This window comes from Diabrotica virgifera, chromosome 4 (genome assembly GCF_917563875.1).
Source record: "Diabrotica virgifera virgifera chromosome 4, PGI_DIABVI_V3a".
Taxonomy (NCBI): domain Eukaryota; kingdom Metazoa; phylum Arthropoda; class Insecta; order Coleoptera; family Chrysomelidae; genus Diabrotica; species Diabrotica virgifera.
This window is the reverse complement of record NC_065446.1, coordinates 32,261,693-32,287,306: the sequence shown is the minus strand read 5'-3', so window position 1 is coordinate 32,287,306 and position 25,614 is coordinate 32,261,693. Positions and strand designations below refer to the sequence as shown.

General features: G+C 32.1%; 1 protein-coding gene across 1 annotated transcript in view; it reads left to right on the top strand.

Annotated features, from left to right (window-relative positions):
* Window positions 1-25,614, top strand: part of LOC114327881 (putative sodium-dependent multivitamin transporter) — a 135,699-nt gene that overhangs the window by 71,949 nt on the left and 38,136 nt on the right. Inside the window, exons 4-6 of the mRNA XM_028276598.2 lie at window positions 6,177-6,333; window positions 17,056-17,239; window positions 22,880-23,150. Of these exons, the coding sequence (XP_028132399.2) occupies window positions 6,177-6,333; window positions 17,056-17,239; window positions 22,880-23,150 (612 nt within the window). The remainder of the gene's footprint in view (window positions 1-6,176; window positions 6,334-17,055; window positions 17,240-22,879; window positions 23,151-25,614) is intronic.

Genomic DNA, 25,614 nt, shown 5'->3' with positions numbered 1-25,614 from the left:
AAAATACAGGTGAAAACTTTTTATTATCTACGAAAAATAATTCCGCTATTTTTAGTTGCTTCACAAATCTTTACTTTTTGTGTAATGTAAATTCTTTGTATGATGAAACTTTTCAATACTGTTCTAAATATTTGTGTCAGATGTTTACTATACATGGCTGCAAAAATGGTTTTTATGTTTCTCTATTATTTTTTTGTTACCAAATAAATCACAGCAATCGTACAAAAGTACTTTTGATATACATTAATAACAATATGTCATCATCATCATCATCATCCTGGTGCTACAGCCCTTAGAGGGCCTCGACCTTTTCAAGCGTTCTACGCCATTCTGTTCTGTCCCTTGCCTGCACTTTCCAGTTGCCGACTCCGATCTTCTCGGCATCTTGTGTTACAATAACAATATGTACAGATTTGAATTTAAATTTCAAACCTAAGCGAATAATTTCTGATTTTGAAATAGCAATTCAAAATGCAGCCAATAAGTTAGTGTGGCCCGACATTATTATTTTTTGTTGCAAATTTCATTTAACACAAAATTGGTACCGAAAAATTCAAAATTTAGGTTTGTCCTCGGAATATAAAAATCAAACTGTTATTGGAAAATATTTAAAATTGTTTTTCGGCATTCCTTATTTAGATCCAAATGCTGTTGGTGACTTTTTTTCTGATGAACTTTTTAATATTATGCCAGAAGATGACAGAGTTTTGCAATTTTGTGATTACGTAGTTGATAATTATTTAACGGAAGATTCAATATTTCCACCTTTACATGCGGGCTTCAAATTTATCATCTCTCATCTCTTATATTTACTACTAACCCATGTGAATCATTTCACTCGAAATTTAACGAATGTTTTTATAAATCACATCCTGACATATTTAAATTTACAGACATTTTGTTAAATTTTCAAGCAGAAGTAGGTACCTATATGTGAAAATTAGAACTTCACATAGATTCGAAAAAAAACTTGGATAAAACGGCAAAAATAAAAGTTGATTTTATTGAAAATAGGCTATGAATATTACGTTAATCAAAACATTACTAAATTATACTTCATTAAGTCAGTTTAGTCAGCTAGATCAGCGGTCCGCAACCTTTTTGATATTGCGACCCCAAAATTAAAAAAAAAGAGTTATGAGCAACCCCAGAAAAAAATCACTAAATAAACAAGTGCAAAGGTTGGTTCAGGACGAAATTAAGGTAAACTTCAATTATCCTCCATGTTGTACTTAGCTGTTTTCATTTCGTAAATTATGTTGAAGAGTTTATTTATTTTGGAAAGTAATATTAGAGCAAACTATGCATTTAACATAATATTTATGATGGCATTAAATGAGACAAGCAATTATTTTAACATTTTATTTAAAAAAAATAGGTACATATACGTAAGTTTACAAAATAATGTGAACCTTGGGCTTGGACACTTGCAGTCAGTATATTAATTCTTGGTGATATATTATCAGAAAGAGATACCCTCAAATCAGGTTCTACGTTAAGTCTGGAGCGATATTTTGTTTTTATAGCAGTCAATGTGGAGAAAGCTGTCTCGCACAGCTATGTAGATGCGAATGGCAGCAATTTCAGCAAAGATGTTTTGTATAACAGTGGGTATTCCTTTTCCATCATTATCCAGAACTTGGATAGATCCGTGGTTTAGAAAATAGATCGAAGGCTTTCATTGGACAATAAATCGATCAGTTGCTCCTTTTCTTTTAAGTTCATCTTCACAGTGTTAAGATCACAAGTGAATGGATTAATTATCCATTGGTCGCTGTGTGACATCTGGGAATCGTATTACCAAGTCTTGCTTAAGGCTTGTAAGATGCATGATGATTTTGGTTTTAATTTCTTTTTCGAGCTTTATATTGTTTTTTTCAGAAAATTTCTCCAAACATGCAAACATCTCGTAGTTTTCAGCACTGATTTCGTCTATCCACAAACTTATTTTCCTACAAAAAGCTTTTGTTTTTAAGCCAAAATCAATACATTTGTACTCTTCCCTTGCAACGATTGATTTAAATCATTAACTATTTATAATGGGAAATAAGCCACAATTTATAAATAAGTTAAATAGTCCCATTATAAATAGTTAAAATTGTAAAAATGCCACAAGAAAATAGCTTCAGAACAACATTAAATCATTAAGTTTTTCAAAAATGTCCGAAAGATAGCCAACTGTTGCCAGCCAATTTTCATTCAAGAAATATTCCGCTAGCTTTGTTTCCCGTTCAAGTTCCCATTCTGATTTCATCTTTGAGATCAAATACACGTTGGAGTATTTTTCCTCGCGATAACCACCTGACCTCCGTATGTAACAGTAGATTTTCGTATTCTGATCCCAATTTGCGACACATTTTGAAAAGGCGACTGTTCAATGCGCGAGTTTTAATAAAATTTATTATTGTTACGACTTGTTACAACACTTTATTTACATCTGGTTGCAAATGTTCTGTTGCAAGGACTTCACGGTGAATCATACAGTGAACAAAACCTACGTGAGGTGCAATCTCAGTTACTTTTGCTTTGAATCCTGTTCGGGAGCCGGTCAATGCAGCTGCGCCGTCTGTACACACAGATACACAATATTCTCACTTTATATCATGGATTTCCAAAAAGGTATTACAGTGCATTAAAAATTGCTTCACCCGTTGTTCTTCCTTCTAATCCTTGACAAAATAACAAATCTTCGCATATGTCGTTTTCATATCGGTATCGGATAAATATCAGAAAGTTAAGCTACATTAGCTACATCAGTGCTTTCATCCAGCTGAATAGCATAATAGGGACTCCCTTTCACGCGATCTATAAGTTGTATTTTGATATCATCAGCAAGTAGATTGATACGACGATGAACAGTGTCACTTGATAGTGGAATTGTTTTCAGTACATACATTGGCATACTTTTCTCCTTGCATGATCGAAACCATTTTCATTGCAGCTGGCAAAATGAGCGTCTCGCCAATGTGAGGTTTTTTAGTTTTGGCAATCAAACAGGCAACCTCGAAAGATGCTTGTAACGTTTTTTGGTTAACTGTTGTGTATTTTTGGAAACTAACCTGCTCTGACGTTAGTTTGGCGGCATAATTGTGTAAAAAAGAGAGGTTATATTTTACGCATAAACCTTAATAAAATTCGATAAGTGCAGAACCTTGTTGACTTTTTTACTTTTTTGACGACCCCATAAAGATCTTTCGCGACCCCACATGGGGTCGCGACCCCAGGGTTGCGGACCGCTGAGCTAGATAGCGTGGGGCAGTTCGTAGTTGCTTTTAATCCTACTATAAAACTGAAGCCTTTAAAATCTAGTTAGCGTGGGGGAGTTCGTAATCGCCCATGGCTGGCGACAGTTGCTGGCCACTGTCACCACTGTGGCGTCCATTACAAAATCATTGGCGCTACAAAATCGCCTGTTTAAGCCACTTTGTGGATCCGTAGAGTAGCGATGCAGAGTGGTTCGTCTTATTCTGCGCTTATAGGTAATTTCTTCAGGAGCAGGAAAAGTCCGTTCGTTATTATAAGTCACAAATATAAGGGGTGAAAACCGACAGCACGGGGAGGGGTTTTAGCACTTCTCTATCGTTTACTGAGATTCACGATTCACCTCTGGATACATCTTATATTTGAGTTACTGTGAGTAACAACTTAACAGTTCACCCGTGTTGAGCTGCCCCCCCCCCACTTGCAAAAATTTAAAAACAAATATCCCTGATTTATGAGCTATTTATGAGCTCTCATATTCCGCAAACTAAAAATTTTGAGCTCGTTCCACTGAGCAGGAATTTAATACCCTAGTGGGGGGGGGGGCTGAGTCAGCCCCCCCACTACTTAAAAATAGGAATATTGAATCGGTTTTTGCGGCAGAATTACGAGCTATTTATGAGCTCTTGAAATTATATAGTTTCGATTTTTGAGCTCATCCCCTTCACCCCCAAACAACCCTTTAATTGATTTAACTTAAGAGAAAGATGCTGAGAAAACTTAAAATATATCGTATTGCGGATATAATTCCTATAGCTATACTCTAAGAATAAACTATTAAATCAAGGGCATTTCGATTATTGAGCTACAACCCCTTCGCAAGAAAACCACCCTATCTTCCCGGCTTAAGAGAAAGTTGTACTTAAAATGCGTTAAACTAATTATTTGGCGACTACATATCATTTAATAATTTATAAGCTTCCAAATTACGCGCATTTAGATCAGTAAATTGCAATTTATTTTGTATAGTGCAGTCACTGAAGGTAAAAATCAACGATTACCTTCAATTTCGGTGAACCTTCATCGATTTTCACGAAAATTGGTCAGTGGTTAGAGGATACGTCAAGAAACAAAGGTGACATGGTACCACCTTGCGCATTTACCCTGAGGGTGGATACCGCCCCTTCTCGGGGGTGAAAATTATTTTATAAAAAATAACTGCACAAATCAATAAAAGAACAAATTAAAAGCAAAATTTATTATATAAAGTTAATAAAATAAGTCAATACTTTTTAAGTTATTAAAGATCAAAGATTTTAATTATTTGTGAAAAAAATGCATGTTTTGAAGAGGTTTTTTGTAAATCACTGAAAAAATTTAAGTTTTTACAAAAAAGTTAATAGTAGTTTAATTCGTATAGCTTATATTCTAAGAATAAACTCTTAAATCATGCACCTTTCGATTATATAGCTACAACCCCTTCGCAAGAAAACGACCCCATTTTCCCGGCTTAAGAGAGAGTTGTTCTTAAAATAATTTAAATTGATTATTTGGCGACTACATATCGTTTAATAATTTATTAGCTTGCAAAATATACGCATCTCAATTATTGAATTGCCATTTTCTTTCTATAGTGCAGTCAAGGTCATAGTTGATTTTTACCTTCAGTCACTGCACTATAGCAAGAAAATGGCAATTCAATAATTGAGATGCGTATATTTTGCGAGCTCATAAATTATTAAACAATATATAGTCGACAAATAATTAATTTAAATTATTTTAAATACAACCCTCTCTTAAGCCGGGAATATGGGATGGTTTTCTTGCGAAGGGGTTGTAGTTCAATAATCAAAAGGCGCGTGATTTTAGAGTTTATTCTTAGAATATAAGCTATACGAATTAAACTACTATTAACTTTTTTGTAAAAACTTACAGTTTTTCAGTGATTTACAAAAAACCTCTTCAAAATATGCATTTTTTCACAAATAATTAAAATCTTTGATCTTTAATAACTTAAAAAGTATTGACTTATTTTATTAACTTTATATAATAAATTTGGCTTTTAATTTGTTCTTTTATTGATTTGTGCAGTTATTTTTTATAAAATAGTTTTCACCCCCGAGAAGGGGCGGTATCCACCCTCAGGGTAAAGGCGCAAGGTGGTACCATGTCACCTTTGTTTCTTGACGTATCCTCTAACCACTGACCAATTTTCGTGAAAATCGATGAAGGTTCACCGAAGTTGAAGGTAATCGTTGATTTTTACCTTCAGTGACTGCACTATACAAAATAAATTGCAATTTACTGATCTAAATGCGCGTAATTTGGAAGCTTATAAATTATTAAATGATATGTAGTCGCCAAATAATTAGTTTAACGCATTTTAAGTACAACTTTCTCTTAAGCCGGGACGATAGGGTGGTTTTCTTGCGAAGGGGTTGTAGCTCAATAATCGAAATGCCCTTGATTTAATAGTTTATTCTTAGAGTATATAAGCTATAGGAATTATATATTTTAAGTTTTCTCAGCATCTTTCTCTTAAGTTAAATCAATTAAAGGGTTGTTTGGGGGTGAAGGGGATGAGCTCAAAAATCGAAACTATATAATTTCAAGAGCTCATAAATAGCTCGTAATTCTGCCGCAAAAACCGATTCAATATTCCTATTTTTAAGTAGTGGGGGGGCTGACTCAGCCCCCCCCCCACTAGGGTATTAAATTCCTGCTCAGTGGAACGAGCTCAAAATTTTTAGTTTGCGGAATATGAGAGCTCATAAATAGCTCATAAATCAGGGCTATTTGTTTTTTAATTTTTGCAAGTGCAGGGGGGGGGCAGCTCAACACGGGTTAACAGTTCCAACATTCAGTAAGTCCAGAAAGAGGCACGGTCCACTGTCCAGACGCGAAAAAATTTGGTTAATATTGACTTTGACCGTGGAAGTCTTTGATTTCATTTACTTAATTATATATTTTTTTAGTACTTAGAAAGGAGATTTGGCAAAACAGCAAGACTGGCAGCTTCTTTGTCATATACTCTACAAATGACTTTATATATGGGAGTAGTGTTATACGCACCCGCCTTAGTGTTAGAAGCTCTTACGGGTATAAGTAAGCTAGCAGCAATTTTATCTGTAGGTAAGTACATTAGAACTAAACTATATTCGCTGTAAAACGAAATTAAGAGACGTCTTATATTTCAGTTCGTTCAAAGAGCGCCATAAACGCCCTTACGTTTGTTTCACTCTCATTAGAGATCTTTAGAGGGTGTATATGTTACAGTTCAAGTTGATTATCCAGTTGGAGTTGACTATTCCTAGTTCGAGTCAACTCAAACTTTTGTAAAAGTTGTAAAGACCGGATTATATGTTCCTGTTTTGACTGAAATATGTGCATATATATGTCTGAAATATGAGTAAAATATGTTGAAAATATTCCCTAAAACTTTAAAATATGTTCCAAATATGTGGAATATGTGAAAAATATTTTAAAGTAACAAGAAAATATGCATTAAAAAATGTATAAAAGTTTTGTTAAATAACGGTAAGTACATAAATATATTGACAAAATTAACCTAAATATACCAATGTATACCTATCTAGTACCTATTACTATTACTTACGTTTCTACATTTTATTCCTTCTTGGAAAAACAATTCACAATCAAATGTTTTTCAATATTTTCTATACTAAAATTAAGTCGCTTATCCGTTAGTAGTAATTTTGTATGTTGAAAAGCTTCGTTCAACATCAACCGATGTGATTGGTGCAAATTTTAAAACATTAACAATCTCCGCATTTAAATTGGTATTAACATCAAAATCGCCACAAAGAATTTGTTTTGCTTATGTAATAATTTTAAAGCACTATTTTTCTGTAAAGTTTCAATACATTTTTTATTTATCGATTGTCCAATTTTTCCAGAAACTTTCTCAACGTTTTCCTTAAATTTCTGAATTAAATTAATACACTTGTAGTGGAAGCAAATGTGGAAGCGATTCAGTTTCAAGATTGAGGATGGTTTTATAAACAAATTCATAATTCGATTTAATAAAACAAAGCTTATTTATTCTAAAATTGATTTGCATTTTGAAATCGCACCAATATTTTTGTTTCTTCAAAACTTAAAATGAGTTCTTTTATAGGGAGAAAATGTTCCGCATAAAAACAGGCAGCTTTTAACCATGTTTCCCATCTTGTGATTATAGGCTCCAGTGGCAATGTAGTATCTGCTAATTTTTCTTTATATATCTGAATCCTTAAAGGTGATTTTAAAAATATTTTCTTCACGTTGCTAATTAAACTATTACCTGTAGGAAATGAATTTCGAATTTCTTCCGTCATTCTGTTTAAACCATGCGCCAAACATATCACATGAATTAAATTGGGATATAAAACTTTTTGTTGTCGGCCAGATTTGACCATGTATGACGCAGCATCGGAAATCATAAGCAAGATTTTGTTAGTTGGAACAATGTCGGGAAGGCAAAAGTTCATGACAGCATCATTTCTAAACCTAACCATTGTTACATGGTGGGATTTTCCCTAGGTCTGCGACGATTCTTGTTACGTAAACAAAAATTTCGCTAAAATTTGCCAAAATATGTCAAACGTTCGAAAATATGTTCAAACCATCCAAATATGTTAAAAAAATGAAAATATTCTAAAATATGTAAAATTAAATTAGTGTCAAACGCCTTGAATTATCATAATTCGTCCACATCCTGAAGCGTTTGATTGTATCTTTGATGGTTATCGATATGCAAAAAACATATAGTCCGGTCTTTAATTATAAATATAAAATGAAGATTTTTATTCAACATTTACTAGTAAAAGTAGACTACAACTAGAAAAATTATTCTCTTCTCAATGCCTAGTAAGAGTTGATTCACACAAACAACCGATTCTAGAAATTAAATAAATGTTACTGGATATTAGGCCAGGAAATGAAGCATTTTGGCTCGCAATTTTTTCGTCCAACATGGATTTACTTGAAATTTTCACAAAGCCCAAGGATCATTTTCTAATTCATGCCGCTCTACGCTAAACCCTTAGGGGTGGTTGCCACGCCATCTCGGGGGCGGGAATTTTTCATTACATTGGAAATCGATGGAAAATATAATTCTAACAAAAACATGTTTCTTACGTTTTCTTCGTAAAACTAATATTTTTCGAGTTATTTGCGGTTGAAAGTAACCGTTTTTTGACGAAAAATCGACTTTTTTAGAGGGTTTTTTGAGAATAACTCAAAACAGATACATTTAATCAAAAAACTGTAGCTTTAAAAATTGTATCTTTTAGAAACACAACCAAAATCCTTTTTTATAATTTTTCTACAACCAATAGAAACTGAGATACGGCATGTTAAAGGTTAGCTTTTTTCGTCAAATGCATAATTTGAAATATTCAAAGCCAAATAACAGAAAAACTTTGCATTTTTCGAGGAAAAGAATATTTTTTCAAGTATATAATTAGACCTTTCAAACAAAAGTTCCTAGCATAAAAATTGAGCGACTTACGATCAAAATAAGGTCGGTACCTAGTTTTTCTACGAAAAAAATCAGTGAAAACAACTCCCTAACTACCCACCTAATTAAAATTGATCTTCGGTCTTCTGTAATTCTTTTTATACAGTGCGCTGGAATAAGCGTTACCCCCCTTAATAACTTATTTATTTCTAGAACATAAGCACAACGCTTGGACAGGTATTACAGTATTATCGAGGGTCAAAAGTCCCTGAGAACTTCTATAATGATTATTTTAATCAGTCACAGGGGTGAAAAAAAAAAAGAAAATTTAATCGGATTTTTAATTTCAAATATATCATTCAAAAGAAATTTTTGTTTATTCTAAGGGACTTTCAGCCCTCGGTAATAATGTAATCTTTTATTCTGCGTTTAAATTTTTCAAAAATACTTATTAATTTTCTCAGGATTAAAAAAAAATGAATAAGGTTTAAAAACAATTTGATCAAAATTTTGCGCCTACGCTCTTAAAAAGGATTAAAGTATTATACATTTTTGTAATCAGTATTTCAAACGCTTTTAAATGAGCTATCACATGATCTACTTTCCCATTTAAAAAAATCAAAGTTTTGCCTGTCACCTGAAGAGGAATCGCGTAAAGTTCGAAACATTGATGTTATAATACACTTTGATTATAATCAATTTTGATTATAATCAAAGTGTATTATAACATCAATGTTTCGAACTTTACGCGATTCCTCTTCAGGTGACAGGCAAAACTTTGATTTTTTTAAATGGGAAAGTAGATCATGTGATAGCTCATTTAAAAGCGTTTGAAATACTGATTACAAAAATGTATAATACTTTAATCCTTTTTAAGAGCGTAGGCGCAAAATTTTGATCGAATTGTTTTTAAACCTGATTCATTTTTTTCTAATCCTGAGAAAATTAATAAGTATTTTTGAAAAATTTAAACGCAGAATAAAAGATTACATTATTACCGAGGGCTGAAAGTCCCTTAGAATAAACAAAAATTTCTTTTGAATGATATATTTGAAATTAAAAATCCGATTAAATTTTCTTTTTTTTTTCACCCCTGTGACTGATTAAAATAATCATTATAGAAGTTCTCAGGGACTTTTGACCCTCGATAATACTGTAATATTTCATTCTGCGTTTAAATTTTTCAAAAATACTTATTAGTTTTCTCAGGATTCGAAAAAAATGAATACATTTCAAAATAAATAATTCCACCGAAATTTTGCGCCTACGGCCTCAAAAAGGATTAAAGTATATACAGTATGTCCCTGTAAGTTGTATCTATATGGAAAACTTTTTTATTATTAATTTTACGAAAAAAAGTTATTCTTTATAAAAAGTTCTGCATGGTCCAAAACCCAAGATTCAACCTTCAGATATCAAATTTTATGAATGTTATACGAGGTATGTCAAAAAGTTTGAATTTCACTCAAGAGTAAAGTAGGTTTATTTTTCACAATATTGAAAATTGCTATTATGAAAAGTTGTTTGGAATTAAAACTATATTCTAATATGCAATTACATCCTTCTAATTGAAAAATTATGGATAACTAACATTATTTTCAGGTATTTCAATTCTGATAACTCTTTTATTATTAATTTTACGAAAAAAGTGATTCTTAATAAAAAGTTTTCGATGGTCTAAAACCTAAAATACAACCATCTCAAAAAAGATAAATTTAGATCAAAAGTAAAGTACCTTTATAGTTCAGAATATTTCAATTAGAAGGATGTAATTACATACTGAAACATAGTTTTTAATTCTAAATAACTTTTCATAATAACAATTTTCGATATTGTGAAAAATAAACGTATTTTACTCTTGAGCGAAATTCATATTTTTTGACATACCTCATATAAAATTGATAAAATTTGAAATAAGATGGTTGTATTTTAGGTTTTAGACCATGTAGAACTTTTTATTAAGAATCACTTTTTTTCGTAAAATTAATAATAAAAGAGTTATCTGAATTGAAATAACTGAAAATAATGTTAGTTATCCATAATTTTTCAAAAAAAAATTTTTTTTTTCAATTAGAAAGATGTAATTGCATACTAGAATATAGTTTTTAATTCCAAACAACTTTAATAATAGCAATTTTCAATATTGTTAAAAATAGAGCTACTTTATTCTTGAGTGAAATTCAAACTTTTTGACATACCTCGTATAATATTCAAAAAATTTGATATTTGATGGTTTAATATTAGGTTTTGGACCATGCAGAGCTTTTTATGAAGAATAACTTTTTTTCGTAAAATTAATAATAAAAAAGTTTTCCATATGGATACAACTTACAGGGACATACTGTATATACATTTTTGTAATCAGTCTTTCAAAAGCTTTTAAATGAGGTGTCACATGATGTACTTTCCCATTTAAAAAAATCAAAGTTATGACTGTCACCTGAAGAGGGCTTGCGTAAAGTTCGAAACATTGATACTATGATTATTTTAAAAATCGACCTGTCCGAGTGTTTTGCTTTTGTGCTAAAAATAAATAAGTTAGTAAAGGGTGGGGTAACACTTATTCCATCGCACTGTATATGTATTATCAATACACCCAAGAAGTTTGACCTATTTAAAATTTAGACAAATTGGAGTTTAAAGATAAAATATATAGCTCCAACAAGGGTGGTTTTAAGAGTTGAAATATTATGATATTATATTATAAAGCATAAAACAATAATTATTTAACTAATAAAAACCAAATGTTGACCATATTAAAGTTTAAAATGCTATTTTATATTTTTTTTTACAATTAGTGGTAGTTATCACCCTAAAAAAAACCAAAAGCGTACAATAATGGATCAATATAGAAAATGAACTAGAGGGTAAAATGAGCCTAATCTCAAAATTTTTGTACAAATCGATGCTAGACGAAAAAATTGCGAGGTTTTGCCATTTTTCAGCTTCATTTACTGGCCTATATTTGCAAATCATGATAAGTAGTTGAAACGGTCAAAACAAAGAGACGCAGTCATCAAAAAAGCACGTGAGATTATAGATAAGCACGTGAGATTATACCTACTCGTATAATCAACATTTACTGAATCGATCCAGAAATAGTCAACTCCAACTAGTAAAAGTTGAATTAAATTTTTTAAATCAACTTTTACTGCTCGTTTTAGTTGGAGTTGACTCGAACTAGGAATAGTCAACTCTAACTGAGAATCAACTTAAACTGTAACATATATAATATGGTTACCTCTGAACGAACCAACACAAATCCAGCCTCCCAATATACAGTCCCATATATACAGTACACCCTCTGAAGATTTCTAATGAGAGTGAAACGTACGTAGGGCGTTTATGACGCTCTCTTAATGAACTGAAATATCAGACTTTTTTATTTAATGTTTATTAGGCAATCTGTTATAACATATAACAATAAGCACATTTTATCTGTGAAATAATGACATAAAGATATTGTGACCAGCGCCACACATCTCTATAGGGTTAATATTAAATTACTGTACATATGCTTACTAAAGGGTAGCCCCCGTTAAGATAGGCAAAATGCCCTCACTCTCAGAATTCAATTTTTTAAATTTTTTTACGTTCTGTGCAATTAAAAAATGAGATAACGCGGATTTTTAGCTCGCCACCCCCCTGACCCCTCCCCCCACAGCCAAAAACGTAGATTTTTAGATTTAATTTTTTTTAGTTGGGTTGTAATTGATTTAAAAATTTAAAAAAATTCACACGTGTAGCTAAGGCTTTTACAAAACATGCCCATTTTTTATGGACCCTAAGGTCGAGTGTAGATAACCTCAAATTTTTTTTTAACTTTTTTAAAACCTATACCTTTTTTTGGAGGGGGCTGCAGGTCCAATTTTTTTGCATTTTGTGTATTTTATCAAAAGCTATCTCCCTGATTTTTTTCAGATTTTTCCGTCAGGTGCGTCATCTTGAAAAATCCGGAAAACTGTTTTTTTAGGGGGATTTTGGGGATTTTCTCCATTTTATAGACTGCAACATAAATCAACTCAAGGTTTTGTTAATAGATTATGTATAATTTGAAATAACTGAGTATATTAGGATATTCAAAAATTGGGCGAAACACTTTTAAACCCCCCAAAAACCATGTTTGTTTAAAGTTTGGTAAGGATTTTTGCGGGTTTAATTATATTTTTTGAGGTCGATACAGCCTGAATTTTTTTTTAATTTTTTTACGTTCTATATGATTTTAAAAAATTGGGACTCACCGCAGTTTTAGCCCACTTCCCCTATTCCCCCTCCCCCACAGCAATATCAATTTTTCGATTTTATTTTTTTTTTAAGTTGGTTTGCAATTAAATTATAAATGTTGTTCTGAAGCTATTTCTTTGTGGAATTTTTGTAATTAACTATTCTAAATGGGAAATAAGCCACAATTTAACTAAAAAATGATTTTATTTTCCATCTGTAATGCGATAGAGAGAATTCGATAATCTGTGACGCACTGAAAAATGGTTTGGGACGATCTATATAAATGTCAGATTAAATTAAATTATTAGAAGATTTTTTTACCAAACAACATTTTTGTTTTATTAATATTTTGTATTTTGACAACGACGTCCGTGGTGGACGTCGAAACGTTAAGAAAATCATTTTTTAGTTAAATTGTGGCTTATTTCGCATTTAGAATAGTAATTATTAAATTATAAATTACAAAAAAATTCACACGCACAGCTGAGGCTTTTACAGAACATCTATTTTTATGGACCCGAAGGTCGAGTGTACATATTATAACCTCATTTTTTTTTGTTTTTTAATAGGTACGTATAACTTTTTTTGGCGATGGCTGCTAATTTTTTGTGTGTTTTGTCTATTTTACAAAACAATCTACGTTTGGCTCATAATGCAAATAGTCCACGCTGTATGCTTGTCCCGTTAGGTAAATTATTCCGATTAATTTTTTTGCACAAACTTACTCAAAAACAGGTCCTTATAACAAATCCACAAGGTGCCAGGCAGTACCGCGGAAGGAAAATTGTTTAAACATTTTTTTAAACGAATGCAAAAAATAAATTTTTTCACTTCGGACAAATTTGTTTTAGATTCTCTGGACCAAGCTGAGCAAAAAGGGTATCCTGTGATTTTTCTATAAAATTGACTGTTGTCGAGTTACATGTAATTTCAAATTTGAAAAACGCGAAAATGGCCATTTTCAAGGCTTAATAACTCGATTAAAAATTATTATTATGAAAGTCATAAAGTGACCAACTCAAAGTTTAAAGCCCCCCCTGCAATAGCCTAAAGAAATTTTTGTCATTATTTTATTACTATTATTTTTAATAATTAAAAATGAGCGCTAAGCATGTATTGAAGCGGCCGTCCGCGAGAGAGAGATGTACATGTACAATATTCATTGGACGTTTTAAAAAATATCAATTGGAAGTCAAAAATACGTTTTAAAAAAATAAAAAAGGAACTTTGAGGTTATATGTATTGTACACTCGACCTACACGGGTCTATAAAAATAGATATGTTTTGTAGAAGCCTCATAAAAATTTTAAATTAATTGCAACTTTAAACAAAAAAAAAAAATAGAAAAATCGACGTTTTTGTGGGGGCAGGGGGAGGGGGTGGTGGGCTAAAATTGCGATTAGTCTTATTTTTTAATCACAGATAACGTAAAAAAATGAAAAAAAAATATTCAGGCTGTATCGATCTCAAAAAATATCATTAAGCCCGAAAAAACCCTTACATAACTTAAAAAAATATGGTTTTTGGGGGGTTTAAAGGTGTTTTGCCCAATTTTTGATAATCCTAAAATACTCATTTATTTCAAATTATACCTAATCTATTAACAAAACCTTGAGTTGATCTATGTTGCAGTCTATAAAATGCAGAAAATCCCTAAAAACCCCCTAAAAAACAGTTTTCCGGATTTTTCAAGATGGCGCACCTGACGAAAAAATCTGAAAAAAATCAGGGAGATATCTTTTGATAAAATACACAAAATTCAAAAAAAATTGGACCTGCAGCCCCTTCCAAAAAAAAGTTATAGGTTTTAAAAAAGTTTAAAAAAAATTTGAGGTTATGTACACTCGACCTTAGGATCCATAAAAAATGGACATGTTTTGTAAAAGCCTCAGCTACACGTGTGAATTTTTTGAAATTTTTAAATCAATTACAACCCAACTAAAAAAAATTAAATCTAAAAATCTACGTTTTTGGCTGTGGGGGGAGGAGTAAGGGGGGGTGGCGAGCTAAAAATTCGCGTTATCTCATTTTTTAATTACAGAGAACGTAAAAAAAATAAAAAAATTGAATTCTGAGAGTGAGGGCATTTTGCCTATCTTAACGGGGGGTACCCTTTTATGCCCAGTTGTTTCCGTTTGTTCCATATATGAGTTCTCCAGATTAATCCCCTGTGCAAGTACATGCCCTACAGTACATGCCCATACAGAAAGCACTAACTTGGTGTGTTTCTAATTATTGCGAGAACGTTGTAATAGTCTCAGACTCTCAGACAGTACTACAAGCTATTTGTAGCCATCCATTAGATAATTTCCAGAACTCCATTAGTCTTGATATCAAAAAAATATTACATAATCTAAAATCCACAAAAAAACAGTGATTTTACTGTGGGTTAAAGGACATAGTGGATGGAGTAGTTGGAAACGAAATAGTGGATGGAATGGCAAAAAATACATCTGAGATACCAGAAATCACAAACATTTTCAACTTCAAAGACCTATTTTCTATTATCAGAAGTGTTGGCAGGGAAAGATGGAGGTCCAAATACGAAGATGTTCAGCAGACATCAAGAAATCATTACTTTTCTATTCACCCATTATTACCAAAAAGTATACCTCATTTTAACAACAATTATAACAAAGTACATTCCTCATTAATAACCCGGCTAAAACTTAACCATGGTCTTTTTCCAGAGCATCTACATAGGATTGGAATCTATGAAACTCCCTTCTGTTCGTGTAACAATCAGTCCATCGGGGATCTGAACCATGTATTCTTTGATTGTCTTAATCATAGGGATCAGACTAGAAACTTATATTTGGGTTTAATTGACTTTAACATTAGCCTTCCAGTTAACATCAGCAATCTTTTATCTTATTCTGACAAATCTATATATAATATCTTAATCAAGTTTATAGATGATACTAAGATAAAAATTTAAACATCTTTATAACAAAATTCTGTGGCAAAAAAATTTGTCTAATGCCATCTCTTTCTCTCCACACACACATGCCCAGATATTTTACAGAGGTAAATGAGGGAATTATTGTTACTGCAGGTGATTCACTGTGACATTTTGTAAAAACAATTGGTTTGCTTTTTGTTCATTTAATTTAATTCTTTAATTTTGTGCCCATGTATTTATTTGATTTAATACTCTCTGGAGTTTTGCAGCAGCTTCAACTGGGTTTTTGTGTACTGCTAGGATTGCAGTATCGTCCGCAAAGGTGGTTGTCGTTGTATCACGATTTGTGGATAAGTCGGCTGTATAAAACAGATACAGTTGTGGTCCCAGAACGCTTCCTTGCGGTACCCCTGATCTGATGGGATATAGTTTTGTATAGGTTGACTCAAACTTCACTCGAAAGTATCTTTCTGATAAATACAATTTCAGGAGTGTATATAGTTCCTCTGGTAAGTTCTTTTTCAGTTTATACAACAGTCCTTGGTACCAAACTTTATGAAAAGCCTGGCTAACATCGAGGAATGCTGCTGAACAGTAACTTCTTTCTTCAAATGTTTTATTTATAACGTTGACCACTCTGTGAACTTGTTCGACGGACGGTACCATGCTCTTTCCTAAAGCCAAATTGGTGGTCGGGTATCATATTTCTGTCTGTTAGTATTTTTAGAAGTCTTTTCTATTATTTTTTCCATGATCTTAGACATTACTGGCATTAAACTAATTGGTAATTGGATATGAAGTGGGTTAATTTGGAGATTTTCCTGATTTTTGTATAAGGATAATTTCAGCAATTTTCCATTGGATTGGGAAGTGTTTTAGCCTTAATACCACATTACACACTTTAGTTAGCATTTTAATTGCTTTTGGAGGTAGATTTTTAATTACCTCACCTGTGATTAAGTCATAGCTAGGTGCTTTCTTTTTTGTTAGATTATTGTTGATTATGAATCAATCTGAATATCAGACGTCTCTTAATTTCGTTTTCCAGCGAATTATTTTATATTAGTTTTACTCCTATATATCCTTCCTAGTATCGGCAACATGTTTTGGTTAGAATTTGGACATGATAAATAGACAAGTGAACTTATTCAAGTTCACGATATATATCTGGGTCAAATTATAATGTCATAAATTTTTTGTTTATAAAATTATAAATTATAAAGGTCAAATTATAAATTTTATCAAGTCAATAAAAATTTGTTTTTAGGCATTGTTTGCACGTTTTACTCTACAATAGGAGGAATGAAGGCCGTTTTGGTCACAGATGTATTTCAATCTTTGCTCATGTTTGCTGCCATATTCTGCGTTATTATTAATGGTTGGGTCGAAAAAGGAAGTTTAGGGGAAATTTGGAGAATAGCGGAGGAACACAATAGAACAACTTTGGATAAGTAAGTTTAGTTTTGGAAATTATTCTTGACACTTTTTAATTGAAATAATCTTGGGTGAAAATATAGTCATCATCACGTAGCGCAACAATCCTCGGTGGGTCTTGGCTGACTGTACCTACAACTTTTTTTCCAATTTCTTCGGCCTTCAATCAACCAAGGGTCAAATGGAATATTCATTTTCCGGAGATCTGCTTGGATGTTATCTCTCCATCGCATTCTGTGACGTCTTAGTGGTCTTTTGCCTGAAGGAATCTTCTCCAATACCAGTCTTACAAGTATCTCGTTATGAAGTCTGTGTACGTGGCCTGACTATCTTAGTCGCTGTGATGTAATCTCTTGGACAATATCAGTGTCATTGTAGAGTCCTTTTAATTCGATATTTTCAGTATAGAGGTAAGGTGTTTTAAGTCACCAAATCTAAATTTGTGACTGAAAAATTTTAACTGTCTTTAATATTGTTTTTCTACAACCGTGTTAAATATGCAATTTATCTACTCTATGTCATATTATGTGTAAGTTTTTAGTTTGTGAAAACTATCATTATAGATAGCAGTGCGTGAAGGGTTTAAAGTGTGCGTGAAGTAACAATGTATTTTAAATGGGATTTACTTTTTCGCACACTTTCAATGGGTTTTTTGGCACACTTTCATATAATCAAATATCCTTAATAGTCCAGGGCGCATCTGTTTTGAGATGGAAAATAAATCAAATAATAATATTTGAGTTATCCTCCCTCACTGAAAACAATACTGTAAATTTCATTAAGATCGGTTCAATAAATTTTGCAAAATAAATTTTGCAATCCAGCTTTCGCCAAAAAAATTAATTTTTTCAAAATGTTACAGGACTGAAAATAAAACAGATAGCAAGTTGAAATTTTTTTTGCTTATAGAAGTGTACTGCACCTTTCATTTGCAATTTTTAAAATTAAAATCGATTAATTACAACGGCGTCAGAATATTTTTGAAATAAACAATAATTTTTGGTGCTACGCGCAGGACAGCGGTGTTCGATTCACACAAGTTGATTTCCACCAAAATTTCTTCCAATCTTTATCTAATATATTATTTTCTTACTCTATATTTTCCACAAAATTTTCCACTAATTTTAACTCCACAAAAATCAAACTAATTTTATTATTGTTTGTGAAATATTGTTTAAACAATTGTATATGTTTAAAAATAATAAACTTTTATTATTTAAGTTAAAATATATGAATAAAGAAAGTTTTTGCTAATAAAAGTGTTATTTCAAAGGATAGAGTATATGTTTTTATTTTGCAATAAACAAATTTATTTATTTATATCGAAATGTAATAAAAATTAAAATGTATCAATCATTATCAAAGGTCATTGGAATGCCCAATCGGAGCAAACTATCCGCTGTCCTGCGCGTAGCACCAATAATTAATGTTTATTTAAAAAAATTCCTGACGCCGTGGTGTTAATCGATTTTAATTTTGCAAAATTGCAAATGAAAGGTACAGTACAGTACTTCTATACGCAAAAAAATTTTCAAGTTGCTATCTGCTTTATTTTCAATCCTGTAACATTTTGAAACAATGAATTTTTTTTACGAAAGCTGGATTGCAAAATTTAGTTCGCAAAATCTATTGAACCGATCTTAATGAAATTTACAGTATTGTTTTACTGTATCATAAAGTTTTTCAGGGTGAAATATGAAGGTCAAAGTGTAGCAGAAATGGATGATAAACGTAAAATGCGAATACTTGTTTTTGTATGTTTTTTTTTCAAAATTATTGCTATTTTGCAACAAGGGTGACTATTTTTTTAAATTTTTAACCAATATGGAGAACAGTGCCTACGTTCTTTCCGGTGAAGGCTCCAATAAGAGCCGAAAATCGCGATTCAAGGGACTGGACTGCACTCCGTATTCTAATTGAAAAGTAAGATTGTTTTGCCTTCGCATTGCAACTGAATAAAAATGGTATACATTTTTATTTTAACCAATTCTATATTGTAGGAAATTTAATTACGCAACTTTTATGTCAGTACAACTTTTCTCGGAAATGAATACTTTTAAAGTTATAATCAAAAAACCAAGAAAAAAAAATCGAATTTTTCCTTAATTTTTTGACATTTTGATTATTTAAACAATGTTCCGGACCTTTTTGAGAAGGAGAATAACTCAAATATTATTACTTGATTTATTTTCAAGCAATTTCTGCAAAAAAATTTGAGTAACCTCTCAACGTCCAAATGTACTAATATTTTTACAGATGCGCCCTGGTCTATAACTTTCGCGTTGTCATGGTGATGACAATATGAGCAATGACTTACAACAAAATTTTTGACAGTTTTGTGGATTGAAAGTAGTTAGGGTTTTTAAATGTCAAAGTTCTAAAAATTGTAGAATAGAAATGAATTCCAGTGACGAAGAGTTACAGTTTTATTATTTGTTTATCGTAGATAAAATATTGTATGAAACTATGAAAAATATTTTATAGCACTCACTCCGTTGTCGCTTGTGCTCTAAAAATCGCGTGCGTTCGCAAAAAGCATACTTCACGAACTGTTTCATAAATAACTATTTTAGCATTCCATATGAGCGTTAAAAATGCGACTTTAAAGCACTAGTGCTTTAAAAATTTTAAGGCACTACGTTTTGATGTAATGTCAAGAAAAATATAAAAATGGAATGTCAGTCAAGTTCAAGTAAAAGTTTTTGTAGATATTGTCCTGTAATTGAGAATGAATAAATTATAATTATTGATATATAAGACGTTTGTAGAAAAAATATTGTATGATATAGTTATGGCTCAATGCGTGCCTTAAAATTGTACTTTTAACACTTATAGCATAAATAACTATTTCCTTGATTCTAATAGGGAACTTGCTACAGTATACCACCATTAGAGACTTAAGTTTCAAAAGTAGAGACTAAAATTTCTTTTTCACTAGATAGTATTTCACAATACAGTAGGTCCAAAATGTATGTAACTCATTTTTTGAACAATGTGACTTAAGGGGCTATCCTAGTGTAAATGTACGAAATTCATACACTTTTTGGGAATTTCTAAAATAAAAAGTACTGTGCCAATTGTTTTGAAAATTTGCATGAGTATTTATTATAAAAAGAAGTACACGTTAAACAATTTTCATAAAAAAAACATTGAAAGTTAAACGATTTATGTGCCATCTACTGTCACCATGAAAATAAAAACTTAGCTCCACTGCTGCAGTGATTGGGACTAATATAGATCCTGAAACATAAAATTTCAAACTTACTATTGAAAAATAAGCTATTTTCTATACCATCATCTAGGGGTTTTTTGATCGGATAAAAAATGTCAATTTGGCGGTTTTTGAAACTAAAAATGTTTAGCTGATTTTAAAAAAATTTTTCAACACTTCGTCATTTTGCCAAATTTTAATATTTTTCAAAAATTCTAGTTGATGGTATAGAAAATAACTTATATTTCAATAATAACTTCAAAATTTTATGTTTCAGGATCTCTATTAGTCCCAATCACTGCAGAAGTTGAGCTATGTTTTTATTTTCAAGGTGCTAGTAGATGGCGCATAAATCGTTTAGTTTTCAATATTTTTTTATGAAAATTGTTTTACATAATACGCCTTTGTATAATAAATGCTCCTGCAAATTTTCAAAACAATTGGTACAGTACTTATTATTTTAGAAATTCCCAAAAAAAGTATATGAATTTCGTACTTTTACACTAGGATAGCCCCTTAGCACACCTTACCTCTGAGGTGCTGATATTGGTTCTGATCCTATACTGGTTTGTGGTGATATCTTGGTGAGGTCCGAAAAATTTTCTAAGTATTTTTCGTTCAAAACGTGTGAGCTCTTCCTCGTTTGCTTTGGTCATGGTCCACGTTTCGTAGCTATATGCTAGTACAGGTCTGATGAAAATATAGACAAGCTGATTTTTACGGTGTAATTTATTTTAGTTTTGTAATTATTGTAACTGCGCCGGAACACCAGTTTTTCTCCTAATTATTTTATTTGAAACTCTGCCCCTGATGGATATATTTAACATTGACCTCTCCATTGCTCTCATCTGCCACTTGTATTTATTGATTACGTTTCTGGTAAGGGGTAAGGGTCAATATTTCTGTTCCATACGTTAGAACTGAGACCCACCAAGGGTTGTAGAGCCAATGATGTGATACCATAAACCCTGCGATGAGGTATCCTAGCATACCCTTACTTAAGCTCAAGTCATACTATATGCGCATTTGTTTCTTTATTCCTATATTATTTTGTTAATATGTCTTGCACAAATCCAAACTTTCCCTTCTAAGCGATACAAACTTTTTCTCTAAATTTATCAATTTTTCCTTCACATATTTTCATGGTATGACTAAGTGGTTTTGCGTTTCTTAGTTTTGTGCATTATAAAACACCTTTTTTGTTTTTTTAGACTTAAATCTTAGACTCAAATCTCTTGTAAAGAGAAAAAAACTTGAAGCCTTCGAGATGTGGCTATACAGGCGAATCCTAAAGGCCCTGATCGACAGGCGAGTAAAACCGCGGTTTTGTGGCTCGTCGGTAAAGCTCGCCAGTGTATCATTTCAATACGGCGGTTTTATTTACCGACAAGCCTGGCTCGCGGCTCGTCAGTTTGTTTTATTTTTTACTTGGCTCGTCGTTCAAAACCGCGCGTGTATCACGGCTGGAGAGCCAAGCCGGCAGTTTTCGGCCAACGTTGAAGTGAAAAGATCAGTTTTTAATCATGGTTATGCGAACTCTCATCCACGACTTTTTATTAGAATTTATATAATAATATGTATTGCTTACGAGACTGTTCTTGTTTATGGAAAATGGAAATGTGCATCGCCAGAGTACAAAAACAAAGCAATTTGACTTACCGCATATGTTAAACTCTTAAATATAGTAAAAAACATGAACCCAACTCAACTAGAGCCCGATGTCAAGAAAAAAATTCAATCATTGCTAGCTTCCTACAGTAACAAAGTTACGACTTGTTGGCTGTGGACGGTTGACACGACTGTTTTGCTCGCTAGTCGATCAGCACCAACGAGCCGCGAGTAAAACCGTGGTTCTTAAAACCGCGGTATTATGGCTCGCACGGCTCATCACCCACTTAAGGATATCATATCATGGATGGACAAGATAACCAACGAGACGGTATTACGAAGAATCGGGAAAGAAAGAGAGGTGATGTATACCATTAAAAGGAGAAAGTTAGAATATCTCGGACACATAATGAGAAACGGCACTAAATACAGATTAGTGAAGGTAATCCTTCAAGAAAAAGTATTCGGAAAACGAGGAATTGAGAAAAGAAAAATATCATGGTTAAAGAGCCTGGGAAAATGGTTCTCCACAACAACAACTAATCTATTTAAAGCATCAGTTAATAAAATAATTATAGCCAGAACGATCGCCAATATTCGAAACGAATAGCCACCAAAAGAAGAAGAAGACTTAAATCAAGATACTGCTTATCTGACATTTTTCGCATTCGCATTTTCATAATACTTATATTAAACACATCTCTTAACAAGGCAACTTATTCCTGTCTCTTCTAACGCTGTTTGCACTTCTAAATTTTCACATTCTACTGAAGTTGAATTTTTTCTCGACATTTATATTCTGTATACTTATATATTTTATATATTATATTATTTATAGCTTTAGCCCTGATCCCACTGTAAGGCATACATGGTTTACTCTAATCATCGGTGGAGGTATAACGTATCTTTCTCTGTATGGTGTCAACCAGACTCAAGTTCAGAGATACTTAACAGTAAAAGACTTAAAAACTGCTCAAAAAGCATTATGGTGGAATTGGCCGATTTTAACTCTCCTTAGTTTAAGCACATCATTTTCGGGACTGGTAATTTTTTCCCGATATTTTAAGTGTGATCCAGTTCTGTCGAAACGTATCAACTCTGCTGATCAGGTAAGTTTTGATAAAATTTATTTAGAGAGTATGCTTCAACCAGTAATGCATAAGCTTCATTATTATTTACATGACAATGTATAAAGAGTTACAGTAGTGTTATTACATCCAGTATGATGCAAAAGTTTGAAATAAGTTTATTATTTCAAAAACAGACGACTTTAAAAAAATCTTAAAACACGTAAATTTTAATTTTTGAATGTCCATCAATTTCCTGTATATACAGAGTGAGTTTTATGTATGGAAACACTCAATTATCTCGAAAACGGCTTGCACGATTTTTATAGGTTTTGGTAGGTAGGAGTTGTCTAATGCGGCTGATATTACAGTACTAATTACGTTGTTGTGAGATCTTCCGCTTTTCTGTAAATCTAATGAACTTTCTTATTTCAAGTGGAAAACCCGGTATATTTTTTGCCGTTTGAAGTCCTTAACAAATACAGATTATTTTTCATGTTATATTTTTATTAGCTATATTTTATTAGTTAATTAGTTAATTAGTTATTAGTTTATTAGTTAATTTTTTTCAGCCCGTGTATACATTATTTTAGGTTGTTTGGATCATTGGAAACAAAAAAGATCTTTTGTAATTTTTCTCTAAAATTAATCGTTTCCGAGTTATAAACAATTTAAAACTGAAAAAAATCGAATAATGATGATTTTCAAGGTTCAAAAACACAAATTAAAAATATTATTTTTGAAACTGCGAAGTACCCCAATTCAAGTTCAACCCTTATTTTATCAGCTACCGATAAGTAGTTTGAGCTTATTTCATTTAAAACATTGTTTTTTAGTTGTTAATGCAGCCCAATCGCCCGTCCTCTCATATGCACTTCATTAACAATTAAAAAGCAATGGTTTAGAATAAAACGAGCCAAAAAGTATTATGGCAATCTATTAGACGAAGAGTTGAGCTTGAATTTAGGTACTTGGTAATTTCAAAAATTATATTTTTTAATTGTGTTTTTGAATCTTGAAAATCGTCATTATTCGATTTTTTTTCAGTTTTGAATTGTTTATTACTCGAAAACGATTAATTTTAGAGAAAAATTACAAAAGACCTTTTTTGTTCCCAACGATCCAAAGAACGTAAAATAATTCGACCCGGGCCGAAAAAAATGATTTTTATAATTTGTTTATTTTTTTTTTTTTTTTAATAAAATGTTGCAATAACTCCGAAATTATGGCATTTAGGTATAGGGAATATAACATGAAAAATAATCAGTATTTCTTAAGGACTTCAAAACGCAAAAAATATACAGGGTATTCCATTTGAAATTAGGAAGTTCATTAGATTTCCAGAAAAAGGGAAGATCTGACAATAATGTAATTAGCACTATAATATCGGCCGAATTAGAAAACCCTTACCTAGCAAAATCTATAAAAATCGTGCAAGCCGTTTTCGAGATAATTGAGTATTTCCATACATAAAACTCGCTCTGTATGTTGGGATTTTTTTTAATACAAACTGAAGTCAAGGAACACCTAATTTAAAAGGTCTCCTAATCGACTTTTAAACGATGTATTTTTAAAATATTTATTTCTACAGGATTAACCAAAATTATGTACTTAGTTAAGTATGATGCAAAAGTATGGAATAAATTCATTATTTGAGAAACAGACTTCTCTTCTTCTTTTTAGCTTTCTATCGTCCATGTTTGGACATTAGCCTCTCCCAACTTCTTTCATCGGTCTATATCCTAAGCAACATATTTCCAATTTGTTCCGGCTATTCATTTAATATCATCAACCCATCTCATCTCTGGTCTTCCTCTTGGTCGCTTACTTTCGCAAGGTTTCCAATGTTGTATTGTTTCGTTCCAACGTTGGTCTCTTTGTGTAGCAGTTGTGACGATAATATAATTTTATCGTCTAGAGTCATCATCATTCTCTTTGCCTTATCCCTATGCGGGGTCGGCTTCCCTAATTGCATTTCTCCACACAACTCTATCTTTAGTCATATCAATGTCAATCCCCTTTACCAACATGTCCTGCCTTATCGTCTCCCCCCAGGTCTTCTTTGGTCTTCCTCTCCTACTCCTTCCAGGAATCTGCACTTCAGCTATTCTTCGTATTGGATGATTAACGTCTCGACGTTGAGCATGACCAAACCATCTTAACCTATGCTCTCTCATTTTGGCAACAATTGGTGCCACACCTAGACTTCCCCTAATATACTCATTTCTAATTTTATCCTTCTTTGTCACTCCACTCATCCATCTAAGCATTATTATTTCCGCCACATGCATTCGTTGTTCCTCTTTCTTTTTCACTGCCCAACATTCAATTCCGTGCATCATAGCCGGTCTTATGGTTGTTTTATAGAATTTTCCCTTCAGCTTCATTGGCATTTTTCTGTCACACAACACACCACTCGCTTCTTTCCACTTCATCCATCCAGCCCTAATTCTACTGCATGCATCTCCATCTATTTCTCCATTACTCTGTAATACCGATCCTAGGT